General features: G+C 62.7%; 1 protein-coding gene across 1 annotated transcript; it reads right to left on the reverse strand.

Annotated features, from left to right (window-relative positions):
• Positions 1-344: 344 nt before the first annotated feature.
• Positions 345-2,147, reverse strand: FGF4 (fibroblast growth factor 4). Its single transcript, XM_058690744.1, has 3 exons — positions 1,808-2,147; positions 1,158-1,261; positions 345-644 (listed from the first exon to the last, which is right to left on the reverse strand). Exons 1-3 carry the CDS (start codon positions 2,145-2,147, stop codon positions 468-470), a joined length of 621 nt encoding a protein of 206 aa, XP_058546727.1. The 3' UTR covers positions 345-467.
• Between the last annotated feature and the right edge of the window lie 13,126 nt (positions 2,148-15,273).

The following is a 15,273-nucleotide window of genomic DNA, read 5'->3' on the forward strand; positions in this document are numbered from 1 at the left end:
GGAGCAGAGCCGGGGGCTGGGAGGGTCCTTAGCTGGCTCCAGGGCCCCCAGGAAGGCCCTTGCAGACGCAGGGACGCTCACAGCCAGGGTACAGGGCACCGTGCAAAGCGGGCTTGAGGCCGGCGGCCGACGTCACCGTTTTTAAACACACAGAGGAGTAGCAGCACACTTGTGACAACTTTTTGACACGTTAAATGATGCCAGTGGCAAGCTCTTCACCGTCTGACCAGAGAACCCGGGGCTGGGTTTTTTTTTGTTTGTTTGTTTCGCTTTGTTTGTCTTTTTTTCCAAAAAAAAAAAAAAAAAAAAAAAAAACCAAGACACACCCACAGAACCATAAATAATTTGGTGGCAATATATACACATTTAAATAATTAATTTAAATATCTTACACCTACTCTCGCATTAAACTGTCCGTCTGAAGAAAGGCCCCCGAGCGCCCAGACACCGGGGCAGGAGGCCGGGGGTCACAGCCTGGGCAGGAAGTGGGTGACCTTCATGGCGGGTGACACGCGACTGCCCTTCTTCGTCTTGCCGTTCTTGCTCAGGGCGATGAAAGTGCCCGGGTACCTGTAGCTCTCGTAGGCGTTGTAGTTGTTGGGAAGGAGGATCTCTTTGAACTTGCACTCTTCCGCGAAGAAGGGCTGGGAGGGAGAAGGGACGGCGTCAGGAGGGGCCACCTCCCGGCCAGGGAACCCTGAGGGCCACTCGTCAGGAGCTCCTTTCTGGCCCGGCCCTGCTCTGGCTGAGAGGTGTCTCCTGGGAAGCTGGGGACAGATGTGGCCAGCCCAGCAGCAGCTGGTGCCCCAGCCACCTGCCCTAAAGGCTCCCCGGTCCTGCGTCCTGCGGGCTGGAACCCACCAGAGACGCTACAGAGAAGGGCTGCGGAGGGCATCTCTTGAGGGACTAGGAGGTGCCCACTCAGGGATGGCAGAAATCTCCTGGTTCCCCGTCCTGGGGCTCTGCCCCTCGTTCGCACTGGCCCAGTTCACCGCACTGCCTCAGGGCGCTTGCGTTCGGGGCCGGGACGGTGGCGATCCTGTGACCCACACCACAGTCGCCATGATCCAGGCATCCGCCGGCCTGGAGAGGTCGCGAGCGATCCCGCGGGCGCCGCGGCCCCAGCCTGGGGCTCGGCCGGCCCCTGCGGTACTCACCGAGCCGTACAGCTTGCCCTTGCTGTTCATGGCCACGAAGAACCGGCTGGCCACTCCGAAGATGCTCACCACGCCCCGCTCCACGGGCGAGAGCTCCAGCAGGCCTGGGGGCGGGGCGCCGGTCACTCCGGGGCAGGGGACCCTGGCCCGCCCCACCCGGCCCGGACGCCCCTCCTCGGCCTGCGAGCCTCCGGGCCCCTCATTCTGGGGTGCGGATGGATGCAAGGGTCCCCCCCACCCCCCACCCCCCGGGGCCCAGCGGGCGCGGGCGCGGACTCGCTGGCCTCCCTGCCCGGCCCCGGCGCCGGCCGCGCCCAGCCCCGGACGGTAGGACCCAGGCGGCCCCGCCGTCCCCGACCTGGACGCGCTCCCCGGGCCCCCGCGGGTGCCGGTGGCTGCGCCGCTCGTCCCGTGCCCACGGGCGCAGGCGCTGGAATTCGGCACCCAGAGCCCGGGCTTCCGAGGGCGGGGAGGCGGGGCTCGGCCGCCCGGGTGCGCAGCGGCAGTCCGCGCGGCGACTCCGGGGGGGGGGGGGGCCGAGAGCGCTCGTGTCCCTGCGCCAGAGGGGCCGGGACCCGAGCCGGTCCCGGTTTCCCACAGCCGCCGGCAGGTGCTGCCCCGGCCCCCGCCCCCGCCCCCGCCCCACTCACTGTCGCTCGTGTCCGCGTGCACGCCGCCGATGCGGCCGTCGGGGAGCACCTGGAGGTGGAAGCCGATGCCCACGTTGCAGTAGAGGCGCCGCAGCCGCTTGATGCCCAGCAGGTAGTCGCCGGCGCCGCTCTGGACGGCCGCCTCCTTGGGCTGCGAGGCCACCGGCAGGCGCGCCAACGAGCGCGCCACCAGGCTCTCCCAGCGGCGCTCCAGCTCGGCCCCCAGCGTGCCGTTGGGGGCGGCGGGTGCGGCGGCGGCCCCTCGGTCCGCCCAGGGCGCCAGCACGGCCAACAGGAGCGCCGGGAGCAGCGCCGCCGCGGCCGCCCGGGGCCCCGCCATCCCAGCCCTCGGGCCGCGCGTCCGTCAGTCGCGCCGTGTGCGCCCGGGACGCCGCGGGGCCGAGCTGCGCCGGTGGCGGCCGGCGGGAGCGCACGGCCGGGCCCGGGCGGGGGGAGTGCGCGGCCGACGGAGGAGCGGGAGGCGAGCGACGGGGGCCCCCGGGGCGCAGGCGGCTACCCGGGCTGCATGGAGGGGCGGGCGGCGGGGCGGGACGCGCGGCCCGGGCTGGGACCCTGCGGAGCGGTGCGCGCCTCCCTGCGCGCTGGGCCGGCCGCGACAGAGCCGCTATATATAGCCGGGCGCCCCCTCCTACTCCCGCGGGGGGCCGATCGCGTTCGCCCGGGCGCCCGGGGCGCTGTGGCGCTCGCGGCCGGTCGCAGGCCGCCTGCCAATCAGGGCTGGGGGAGGGGAGGCGGCCGGGACGAGCGCCGCTGGTGCCACCTGGAGGGTCCCCGGCCCCCGCCCCTGGCCTCGCCGGCTCGCGGACCTGTTTGGCCCGCCCCTTCGCGTCTCCTCCACTCCGGCCTTCCAGCCAAAGTTTTGCCTCCCGCACTTTGTCCCCGCCCGTCCCCTTCTCTCCGCCTCTGCCTGAGCAGCTTCTCTGAGTGCCGCCCTAACCCGGGCACCCTCAATTCCCAGCAGCCACTCTTGGCGCCTGGCTTCTCGGGGACTCCCCCGAGCCCGGCTCCTTTGCTGGGACCTTGCAGCCCCTCCTGGGTTTGGGGGTAGCTTGGGGGCACTCAGCAACGCGAGAGCCCGGCCAGGGAAGGAGGAAGCCAGCGGTCCCAGCAGGGCCCCGCCCCCCCCCCCCCCCGCCCCTACTCTGGTTTGGCCGCCCGCGCTCTCTGGGGGCCGCGGCAGCGTAAGCCGGGTGGAGGCGTCCCCGGAGCAGGGTGCTTCCGGGTGGGCGCTGCTAAGAGAACGCAGGGGGAGAGGCAGTGAGGAGGGTGTAGCCGGGAGAGGCCACAGCCCTGCGCCCTCTGCGAACATCCTGCACCACGTCAGGACAGGTGGCAGGGCGCAGGGACAGACAGGACTTTCGCCGCCCTCTGCCCTTTGATTTGCAACAGAAATAGTCAAGTGCCACAGCTGGAGCCCCCTACCTAGTGGGGACCCAGGCCAAGCCTCTGGAGACACCCTCAGCATCTGTTGTCACTACTCCCGCTGCGCCCCCTGATGGGGGCGGGGCTCACCCCACGCTCTAGGTGCTGGCTCACCTCGGTGTGAAAATACCTGTTTTCTGTGGTACCTGAGGAGCTGGGCCGCCACCTCCCAGCAGGTCCTGCCCAGCCACAGCTCCGGGGGGGGGGGGGTCAGTGCCCCCCTCAGCCCCTGCTGCCACCAGCTCCTGCGACCAGAGATGTCCTCAGGCCATTTCAGCCTACCGCACCTCCTACCCCATTCCTGCCAGGGGAGCCCTCCGACCCAACCTCTGAACCCTGTAGGGCTCCCACACCCCGCTGGATGGGACCTGGGAGATTTGAAGTCTCCATCCTAAAGCCCAGAAAGGGGGTGGGGGGCTCAGCAGGACCTGAGCCAGGACTCCAGCCTCTCCCGTGAGACTCTGGGCTCCCCTCGGGCCTGCAGCCCGCTAGAGAAGCGCCCACCCAGGCTGGGGCCCTCCTGGGCTCCAGAGCTGCTGGTCAGCTCAGAGCTGCTGCGGGGACCCGGGACCCCCCAGATGAGACTTCGGATCTGGGCCAAGAAGATCATTCTGGCCAGGGTGCAAATGCAGGAGACCGAGAGACACCCCCAGCGCCCCCCCCCCCCGACTCTCCATGCAGCCTTCGAAAGTCCTTCTCAGTCTCTGGGACGCCCCCTGACCCCCCATTTGCAAAGCAGCATGGAAGGTAGGGTGGGCGCCCCTCTGGGGAGGCGGCCCCCCTGATGTCTTGGCAGCCTGTGGTCCTGTTTTCCCAGGACCCCCCTCAGGGAGCTCCCATCCCGTGCCTCCTGTTTGCTGAAAAGTTCGGCGAGGGAATTTAGCGGCTGGTTCATCCGGTTGGTCCCCCAGAACTCCTGGCCCACCTGCGCACATTGTAGATGGCCCTGGTGACAGTCTTTGGAAGGACCGACAGCCGGCAGGGGTGCCAGGAGCGGGGAACTCGCCGTCCTTACCTGTGCAGGCCTCCTCAGGTGTCAATGGGGCTGGCAGATCACAGTGACATTGAACCAGCCGGCAGGAGAAGCATTAGTGTTTCCAGGCCCCTCGTCGCCCCCTCCCCCACCCCGTCTCCTGCAGTCTCTCCCTTGGCCCCATCGGGCTTCTCTCCAGCCTCCTCACTGGAGGACCATCCCCAGATTTTCCCATCACTAGGGAGGCCTTCGGGTGGCTGTCCCCCACCGAGGCTGTCCTCTGTCAGAGCTCCTTCCCAGCCCTCGGGACGTCCCCTCATTTGCTTGCTGACCCTCCGTTAGTCACGTCCGTGGAGCAGGCACAGGTGTGTCTTATTCCCAGCTGTGACCCCAGGGCCTTTAACAGGGCCAGGCACACAGTAGGTGCTCAGTACGTGTCTGTGCGTGAATGGCTGCCTGGCTCAGGGCAGCCTGGAGCCTCCCCACCTGCAGATCCTCCAGTTCAAGTGGGGGACGCCCAACCCCTCGCTGTGCCCGGGGCAGGGCGGTGGCAGGGGCAGCAGGATCCAGCTGCCGGCTCCCCCACGGGAAGCTCCACACCGGGTTTTCGCCTTTAATCAATGGGAGGAATAAGGGTACCAAGGTGGCGAATGTTTCCAGACCCAGCCCCCTTGAGGATTTGAAACAGGCCCTACTCACACCCCGGGGACCCCCGTGTACCACGAACCTGGGGGCCAAGGGAGCGTGTGGGGCCCTGTGGAGGCTCTGGGCTCCCAGCCTCCTGCTCCGTCCCCGTTAGCCTCGGAACATTGGCCGTTTCACTTCTGATCGTGGTCAGCGTCTCCGTTTGCAAAATGGGCTTATCAGCAGCTACGTGGAGGGGTTGGTGCCAACCTTAAGACACTCAGCCCCATGGCGGCAAGCTCCTCGTTGGGGTTCCGACAGGGCCTGGCTCACAATAGCTGGTGGGAGTTTGCACAACAAGGTCATCTTTATCCTCGAGGACGCTGCACGTTGCTTCATCCCCAGTGACTCGAGGGACCCACCAAAGACTCCGAGCCAAGCCCTCCTAACCGTGACCTTTTCTAACCTACGAAGCACCCCACAATGTCATATCATCACACGGGGCTTTTCCTCTCCCAGGAGTGACAGGGCTTCTCAGAACGACCAGCCCAGCCGTTAAGACCTTACTTGGCCTAATACTACTACTAATAAAGAAGCCAATGTAAGTTCCAAGTCCTCGGGGCAGTGCGATGGCAGCTCAGCCAGACGGGGCTCTCCAGCTGCAGGAGCTTAGCAAATGCTCCCCGTGTTTTCTCTGCCCAGCTTCCTGCTCTCCACTTGGCCCTCACGGTAAGGCCTTCCTGCAAGGTGTCACAGAGGTGTCTTGGGTAGACAGAAACTCACCCAGAGGTGGCTCTGGGCCCACTGGATTCTCCTCCCCCTTGTTATTCTTCTGGGTTCTCTTTGACCTGGAAGCTGACCCAGCCAGGTGAGAGTGACAGATGCAGGGACAGTTTCTCCAACCAGAAATCAGTAAATCGGTTCACCATGCAGATACCCAGGTACGTACATCCAAGTACATATCAGATACCCAGGCCTGGGAGAACTGGATGAACCATACCCCAGTTTCCATACCTGTAAGCTGAGGAATCCTTGTTCTCATGTCCGACAACGTCTGGGAGATTTAAATGGGAGGATGTGTGTTTAGCACTTAGACCAGGCAGGCCATGCCGACTTCAGACGCTGCTGCCCTGCTGGAGCACTTGGCTGGGGAGCCAGGGGCCCGGCACGAGTCCTGACTGTCCCCCCCCCCCCCCCCACACACACACACCACATAACTATGGGCAGTTCTCTTAGAGCCCAGAATCTACCTTCACACACTTGTGGAGTGAATGAGAATTAGATGCATAACCAGACCTTGAACCTGAGCACCTGTCCAGATAAAAGCTGTGGCCGGGACATTTATTGGGTGCTGTCGGAGGCCAGTCCGGGCCAGGCCTGGCGGGTCTGCTCCTCTGCCTCTTATCCCACAGCAGGGAAGGCGGGCCGAGCTTATCATCACTCCAGTCACAAGGCTGACAAATAGCAGAGCCAGGACTCAAGCCCTTGAGGTGTTGGACACCAAAGCCCAAGCTCCCAGCCACCCTGATCCCTGCCTCAGTTTCCTCTTTTGGGAAGCAGAGCTCATGGTCCCAGCCATGTCTGCTTCACGCGGAAGTTAGGGATCCAGACCACGTTGGGGAAATCTTTTGTGAGCTCCAGAGTGGGGATGAAGCTCCAGGCATTGATGTCACAACCGTGGAAAGTCATAGAACACCATCAGTGCCCCCGCTCCCTACCAGGCCCTTCTCATATTTCAGATCAGACAGTCAGAGCCAGGAGGGACCCACCCAGGGGTGCTGAGTATGATCCTCCTGTTCCACAGTGGACAATGGGAGGCCAGAGAAGGAAAGGGTCACCCAGGGCTCACTCAGTGGTCTGTCCACTCTGGCGTTCTGTCTCCCTGCCCAAGTCAGATAGCCGCAGACCCGCGGAACCTACATCTTGGGGAAGGAGAGCCCCCAAACCAGAGAGCCAGCAGGAGGCTGCCGCTCGGGGGTCGTGGGGTGTCCTCTGGGACACACACGAGGGCAGGCTCAGTGGAGAGTGAGCAGGCCATCGGGATGGGGACATTTCCACCAACACCTGCAGGGTGACAAGAGGCTGGTCAAGGGAAGGGTGGGGAGCTTCAGGCACAGCGGATAGCGGGGCAAAGGCCCAGAGGTGGGCAGACCTGTGGACCAGGCCAGGGTTCTAGTTCACAGCGCTGTGCCCATCCCAGGGGTCTGGGGGCTGACCACCAGGAAGGCTGGGACGTGTGTGTCATCAGAGGTGAGACGGGGCTGGCTCCCCTGTCCCTAGGCTCGACGTGTCCCAGCACCTCTGACAATGAGGCCACCCTCTTCCCAGCAACGCCAGGGGTCTGCCTGTTTGGGTGGGCGTGAGAATCAGCCAGGTTCAATGAGAGGGCGTGGGAAACACCCGTGTGGGTGGGAGCCGGACCCCCGTCCCTCTCACCCGCAGCCTGCAGGGCCCTCAGAGGATCATCCTGGGGCAGGTGGGGTGAAAGACAGGTCATTTCAAAGGTCAGCCTCAACGCAGGCAACTGGGCTCTGCCCTCCTCCTCCCTTCCTTCTCCTCTCCCTTCCCACCCCATGCCCTGGATGGACCCGCTGGGCCTAGGGAAAGTTCTGGACAACATGCTCAGCCTGCGTATGGCATCTGTGCCCCAGATGGGTCTTTTCCCTTTACTTCTCCCGGGGACGGCAAAGCCAAGAAAAACCCCAAGGTATCACCTGGCCCAGTTCATGCATCTTGCAGAAGATTCCGTCATAGGCCACAAATCAAGGAGCAGCACTGACCCAGTGGGGCTGATGGGCTATGGTGGGGACTTGGAGACAGACAGGCGGGGGCCAGATGCCGGCTCCTCCCCTAGGGACTGTGTGGCCTTGGGTAAGTCACACCCTCCGAGCCTCTGTTGCTTTTCCTGCAAAGCTGGGTCTACAACGGTGCCCACCTGCTCAGGTATCTGGGACGACTGAAGGAAATGGGACAGTCCCTATCATCCCTTGGGGAGGGGCTGGGGGGCCCTGCGTTCTCTGAGGCAGCAGGTCAGGGGAGGGACCCTCCCTGGGGAGGGGGCCAGGGAACCCCCAGCCCCCTTTCTCGTCTGGCCCCATCCTCAGCAGGGCACATCCTGGCGTGTGAGTGAGCCACCTGTTTGCACTTTATCAGGTTGAAATCCAAAATGTATCAGGAAGGATTGCAAAGAACGTCTCTAGTGTATTCTAAATATTGACTTTTTTTTTAAGTTTATTTATTTATTTTGAGAGAGAGAGAGGCAGGGAGGGACAGAGAGAGAATCCCAAGCAGGCTCCACACTGTCAGCACAGAGCCCGACGCGGGGCTCGAACCCACGAACTGTGAGATCGTGACCTGAGCCGAAGTCAGACGCTTAACTGAGAGAGCCACCCAGGCGTCCCTAAATATTGACATTTAAAAAAAAAATTTTTTTTTAACGTTTATTTATTTTTGAGACAGAGAGAGACAGAGCATGAACGGGGGAGGGTCAGAGAGAGGGAGACACAGAATCTGAAACAGGCTCCAGGCTCTGAGCTGTCAGCCCAGAGCCCGACGCGGGGCTCGAACTCACGGAACGTGAGATCGTGACCTGAGCCGAAGTTGGACGCTTACCCGACTGAGCCACCCAGGCGCCCCAATATTGACATTTTTAAATAAAATTCTTCCACTGCTCTTTTAAGTGTATCCAGTGGAGTCTAAGAACCATAAGGACTTGATAGGTTTCATCTTTTATTTTAAAAAACATGTGAACAACTTTACTCCAACAGCCAAAAATCGTAAATCCTTACCATTTTCTTTGCATTTATGTTTCCACTCTACGCCCCCCACCAGTTTTACCCGAATTTAAGGTAACTTTAACCTTGAAAATCTTTTTTGATCACCCTATCATGATTCTCTGGAACCAAGAGATTTCTATGAATTTGAAATTTTTTTAAATGTTTTATTTATTTTGAGAGAGAGAGAGAGAGAGACAGACGGACAGAGAGAGAGGCAGGGAGGGGCAGAGACAGGGAGAGAGAGACAATCCCAAGCAGGCTCTGAGCTGTCAGCACGGAGCCCAATACAGGGCTCGACCCCACGAACCGTGAGATCATGACCTGAGCCGAAATTAGGAGTCAGAGGCTCAGCTGACTGAGCGCCCCCACCCAGGTGCCCCTATGAATTGAAATGTCTTAAAAATGATTTTGTGAGTGTTTTTGCTCTGGATTTTGTTTCCATCACAAACATTATTAATACGTAGTTGATCAAAATACTGCGAACATAATACCAACCTCATTCACAGAACGGGCGGGGGTGGGGGGGGTGCTCTGTTACCATGAAGTCACTCAGGGATTCGAACACCTGTTCGTTCAAAATCACAACTTACCACCCAAAGTGGTTTTCCCCACTCTGTCCACTGACACCTGGACTAGATCCCTTTTTAAAATTTGTCAACGGTAAGGACGCAGAAGCCTCCAGAGTCCGCGAAGGATTTCTCACCAGTCACCGGCATCCGGCGTTTCAGCTTCTGGGCAGTTCCTCCAAAGGCTTTTCTGCTAAGACCTTGGAAGAAGGCTGAATGGTGCCAGCTGTTTTGTGACCGGGGGGGGGGGGGGGGCACGGCGTTGAGCCCGATACAGGGGAGCAAAGCGACAGGCGGGGCGGAGTCATTGCTGGGTGATGACAACCTTCTGACGTCTCGTGTGCTGTATGGACATTTCTTTGCAACCCTGGGTCCTGCAGGCTTCGTCCCCCTGACGTGGCGAAACCCGCAGCTGGACGGATTGGCCAGGGCGGTCCTCGGGGCGAGACGACCGCGTCAGATCGCAGCCGGGAGACCCCCGACCCGTTTCCCAATTCACACAGGCGAGGAGGATGTGTGTCAAGGGCGGATGCCCTGCGTCTGACTTGTGGCTCTGACCGAGGGAGCGGGTGACAAGTGTGTCCACAGAAACGGCCAGACCCCTGCCACGAGCTGGTGCCTGCTGACCTTGGGCATCCCTTGCAGGAGAGATGCACCCTTGTCATCCGTGTGGGATTTGGGGGTCGGGTCATGGCATGAGAGCAGCATGCCTGGGGCCCTCTGCTCCCCAAGATGTCTGCATCCGCAACCCCCCCGGTGCGGGCCCCACCGTCCCTACAGCTGCCTTCGACCCCGGTAGGGGCTGCTTCTGGGTCAGGGGGAGCTGAAGGAGGTGTCCCTGTTCGTTCGTTTGCTGTCCTGAGGCTGTGGCACCTCCCAGTGCAGACCTTAGCCTGCCTTTTGTGAAGCGGGGTGGGGACCGCCGCGAGGGAGGCAGCCTGGGGGTCACCTGTTCCTCTTAGTCAAGGGGCCAGAGGACACGGGGGCTTGGGCTGCAGGTGTGGCCCTCCGGGAGGGGGCAGAGACATTTCGAAGAGGCATCCCCCCTCTCCTTGCCTAATTAGCCCTCTACTCACCTTCCTGACCCCATTGCAACCTTGACCTTTCGGGGAAGCTTTGCCTGGCCTCTCAAGTCCAACGGCATCGCAGCCTGGCCTTAGGGAAGGCCAGCCGTGGCCTCTTGAGACAAAAAGGAGACTCCTAATTGTGGCCCTGGGACCAAAGGGGCACCCCTGGGCAAGCGGGGGCTCGCGGTCCCCTTCCCTGTGCCAGCTGTCACCCTCCACGCACGGAGGCCCCCAAAGCGCCCTGGTCGCTGACTCCGACTCATGCTGCCTCTCTGGCGGCCAAGGCACTCCTGAAGAGGGCTCAGGGCACTCGGTTCCCCTGTGACCACTCTGCCCTGACCAGGCTGGGGGGCACAGGCTGGCCCTTTAAAGGGCTGTGTTTGGCCCGGTGAGAGCCACCGTGGGGAGGTGCCGCATCTGGGCAGGATTCAGCGAAAGGCAGGGGGACCGTGCCTCATGGGCCCCGTTTCTCACCCACTTGTCACCAGCCTGGTCTTATCAGTCCCTACTACCACCGGTGTGGACAAAGCGAACCCTCAGGGAGTCGACTGTGTCTTGTTTCCCTGCAGGGTCGACCTCGTTGGCTGTGTCCTCTGCGGTCGCCCCTGGCTTGCTTTTAGGGTCCCCCCGCCCCCGTCGGACGAGATAAACTCTCTGCTGCGCCTTAGTCTCCTACCCAGGTTGGGGGGACGGGTGCCAAGCCGAGCCCCCCCCCCCGCCCCCGACTGGAAAAACAAGGGATCCCCCACCCCCTCTTCCGCCCCCTCCGGGGCTCAGGGAGCAGCAGGAGGCATCACCTGCACTCGAGTAACTGCGATCTCCCCACTCAGCATCATTGTCATGATCCCTGCCATCGAGGGCGAGGCCACCAGACTCCCGCCTCCTGGGGGGCCGTCCGCACTGCCCGGCTGCACCCCTCACTCTGGCTTGCGTGGGTCCTGACCCTCGTGCTCCCATCTGTAAAATGGGTAACAGCGGGAGGACGGTCCTGAAGGATCAGGCCTCTGATTGTCTCCCGGGAGGCGGGGGGGGGGGGCGGGGGGGGAGATTCCGCGGCTGAGGCCGGGGCGCTGGCCATCGAGGTACCCGAGGGCCACTCCTCAGCCTCCGGCCTCGGTGACAAGAGGCCCTGTTCTCCCTCTGCCTCCTCTTGTTGCCATCCCCCGTCCCGTGCGCCTGCTCTAAGCCTGGGATGCGGCTTCTAAGCCGGGGCAGACCCAGCCTGCTATTCTGGGGCCTTCTTTCAACTATTTTGGTGAAGACCAACTGGCGACCTCCTTTAAAATAGATGATCCCAGCCAGAGGTCATTCCCTGAGAACCGGGTCAGATGGGCTGAGACTTCTTCCCAGCAGCTCATTCAAGGAGAACCAGACCGCCCCTGGCATGCGGGGCTGCCTCGAGGGCCCGACTGAAAGGCCAACAGGCAAGCGTGGGGCCGAGGCCAAAATAAAACTTGCCCGGCCCTCTGAGGTGCCCCGGCTTCTGTTTCACAGACGCGCTACTTTCTTTGTGCAATCCCGGGGGGCCGGCCGCAGGAGGCGGCCGGCGGGCCGGGGGGCAGGAGGCTTGGCGGGAGCCAGCTCCCGTGCGCCCTCACTCCGCGGACAGACGTCTGGGGGGAAGAGCGTGTCGGAGAAACGGCCCGAGTTCCCGGAGTCCCCGAATCACAGCCCCAGGAGACAGGCCCCCCCTTCCCTTAATTTCCGCGGCCGGGCGCACACGACGGACGACGACGAGTTTGCTCGGCGACACGTTCTTGCTCCTTTGATATCACAGAGGCGCAACCCCTGGGGAGACTCGGGGGCAAAGGAGCCAGAAAGGAGTCCCGGCGACAAAGAGGCGCGACTCCCGATTAGGCTGAGGGTGCGTCGCGGGCTGCACTCTGGCTCAGGTGCACAGCCTGCCCCACGGTCCCCAAGACGCTGGCCGCGGGCTCAGTGGAGCGAATCTCCTCCTTTCTGCCCCGTCGCCCATCCTTCGCCGCTCCCGCCCCCCCGGAGACGCTGACTCCCTCCCCCGCCCCGACCCCCAGTCGCAGGCAGGGGGACTTCTGTCCGCTTCAAAGCCCCGTGAGTCACCCAGCCAACGTCAGCTGCGCTGGGGTAGCTGGGTCTCAGACACAGGGCACGTGGTGGAGATGCCCACTGCCCTCCCCACCTCGGGGGACCCGCCATCCACGGCCAGAGCACATCCTGAGCAAGGAACGAGCCACAGGTGAGGACTCAGACAGGGAAATCGGGGGGGCCTCCTGGTGGGGGCCGATGGGGGTCAGGGACGCGGCCCCCAAAGAAGAGGCATCTGGTCAACCCGAAGCTCGGGTCAGGGTGGGCCGGGTGACCTAGGCGGAGAGCAAGGCCCGGAGGCGCCACCGAGGGGGACGTGCTGTGGCAGGGGACAGAGGGTGCGGCAGGCCTTCGAAAAAGCCGCAGGCCACCTACGGTAGCTCTGTGTGGAAGGCGGGGCTCTCCCGCTGCCGCGAGCACCTCCAGATGAGGCGAAGGCGGGGGTCCCGGCTCCCAGCAGGGGCCGGGTGTGGGGGCGGCAGAGAAGGCTTTACCCTACACCCCGGTGCGGGGGGTGAACCAGACTCGCGTGGTCTCCGAACCTCGGGCAGCGGCCAGCCCGGTCTCCTCCCGGCGGGGCCCCGGGCGGCCTCAGGTCTGAACGGGCTGCCGGCACCCAGGGCCCAGGCCCTGCCTCGCTGGCCGGGCCGGAAATGGGGGCTCAGGACGCGGGGTCCCGTGAGCCGGGGAGAGGCGCTTTTCTCTTGAGAGCAGAGAAGCAATGGGAGAACCGAAGGTGGAGGATGGCCCCAGGTGGCCTGTGTTTCTGGAATCTCGCCGACACGGGCAGCGTGGGCACGCGGGTCTGGAAGGCGCCAGCTGGGAAGTATCTGCAGTATTTCGTGGGCCACCGGCCTCTGTCCCGGCCACTCAGCTCTGCTCGGGACCACCCCGGACAGCAGGGAAGCACCCCCGTGTGGAAGGATGACTCCATGTGCCGGCTGGGGCCCCTGGGCGCTCAGGGCCTGTGGGCACAACGGAGTGGGGGGCGGGGGCTGGGGCCCCAGAGCACTGTCCGCACACCTCCAGCGTCTTCCCTCTCCAAACCTACCTGGCTGGCCATCCTGCACCTGCGGCTCCCCAGGGGAGATGCACCCTCTCAGGCCTCGGAAACTTCCAGAACTCGGGCACAGTAAGTGCCGTTCTATGGCAGAACATCGTGAGAGCAGCTGCCATGAACTGAGGGCGGACCTGGGGCATTTTGCTCACGTCTCAGGTAGGTTTCACATCGGCAGCTCCGGGAGGCAGCGGAGGAAACTGAGGCAGCGCAAGTCGCCGTGGTCGATCTCTCCCAGCGGCCCTTGCGAGGACAGCAGGCCCAGGCTGGCTTGGGAGCATCCCAGCCCGTGCTGATGGGAAGACCTCTGTGGAGCGCCACCCGTCAACCGACTGCTGTGTGCCTGTGGCCAAGTTGCTCGCCCTCTCTGAACCTTGGCCCCCTCCTCCCCTCGCGGTGGGGGTTCAACAAGAACATGGGCGAGGAAGGTGAGAGCCCCGTGGGCAGGTGGACGGTGGCTTGTCTGTCTTCACTGGGCAGCCTGGGTGTGTGCGGGCAGCGAGGCCCCACGCCGGACAGAGGGGGCCCGCGGACCCCCTCTTCCGAACAGAGGCTCTGGGCCGGGGCCAGACGGCTTCTTGCCGTCCTCCGTCACGCCCCGGGCCCCTGACTGTGTGACTACGCGCTTCCCAGGACCCAGGGCCTCGCGGAGGACGGCCGCCTAGGCAGCCCCGGGATGTTTGGTTTCCCACGAGCCATTGTGGTCCCAGGAGGCAGGGGATGTGACACGCCAGAAGCAGTGACCGTGGCACTCGGAAGGGACGCGGCCTCTGTCCATCTTGATCGCCCAGGACAGGAATGTGGCAGCAGAAAGGCCCCATGAGATAGAGGCCCTGATAGCTCTTGGCGGGGGGGGGGACACTTCCTCTGACCTAGGGCGCGCGGGTCACGGTGTGTGGGTCGGGCCACGATGCAGGGGGGGCGGCGACTCCCCAGAGCGGCTGGTGAGCTATCTGATGTGGCCGCTGCCTCCGTGCCCCTCCGTGGCTCTCGACGCAGACGGAGGAGGCCCGATGGCCTTGGCTGTGCGCCCAGGCCTCGTCTCCCTGCACGGTGCCCACCCCGCAGGACGACGGGCCTTACGTGCGGACCCTGTCGTCCGCGTGCTCCCACCTTCTGTGAGACGGAGCACCGGCTCGTCTTGGGAAACCTGCCTGGCCCCCAGGCTGCACTAGCAGCCCCTCCCCGACCCGGGGGCCCAGCACGGTCACCTCCATTGGTGCCCTCACCCCAGGGGGGGATCGTCGCTGGCTCTGGAGTCCGCTTCTCCCACGGCACCCCCGCTCTTAAGTGTAGGGCCCCCCTCGCACAGCCAGGGCCTCCATAAATATTTATTGGCTCAACGAGCAGATGAATGAATCATCCTGCAAACGCGGTTCTTATTTTCACGTAATAAATAGACCCTACCATTTTCCCACACCGTTCTGTGATCTTTGTGAACCCTGTGACTTCTCTAGACGGACCGCGGTTTACTTAACCGTTCTGCTCTGTTTCTAATATTAGATGGTTTCCGACGGTTTCGTTTCTCTGCCTTTTCTATTATAAACAACGCTGCGATGAACATCTTTGTGCGTAAACATTTTTTTTTTTTTTAAATGTATTTGGGATGTGATCTTCAGAAGCACAGCGTCTCTGCATTCGGGCTGAGAATTTCGGGTTAATTTACAGTCCTCGAAATTACCGGTTTTTGCGGGTGGCGGTCTGTCGGAGGCTGTCCGCTTAACCCCACCTTCACCAGCACCGGGTGGGCGGGTGGTACCGTTTGCTTTTTTCCTTACTAATTTGACAGGTAAGCAAGGAAACTACATTTTTATTGTATTTGTTATAAATTAAAAAAAAATTTTTTTAATGTTTTTATTGATTTTTGAAGGAGAGAGAGACAGAGCATGAGCCGGG

This window comes from Neofelis nebulosa, chromosome 10, assembly GCF_028018385.1.
Source record: "Neofelis nebulosa isolate mNeoNeb1 chromosome 10, mNeoNeb1.pri, whole genome shotgun sequence".
NCBI lineage: Eukaryota > Metazoa > Chordata > Mammalia > Carnivora > Felidae > Neofelis > Neofelis nebulosa.

Excerpts from the sequence above, each read along its gene's own strand:
- FGF4 (XM_058690744.1), bottom strand. The coding sequence starts at position 2,147 with ATGGCGGGGCCCCGGGCGGCCGCGGCGGCGCTGCTCCCGGCGCTCCTG. Across the intron at positions 1,262-1,807 it reads GCACGCGGACACGAGCGACA|GCCTGCTGGAGCTCTCGCCC; the intron begins GTGAGTGGGGCG and ends CCCCGCCCCCAG. Across the intron at positions 645-1,157 it reads AGGGCAAGCTGTACGGCTCG|CCCTTCTTCGCGGAAGAGTG; the intron begins GTGAGTACCGCA and ends TCTCCCTCCCAG.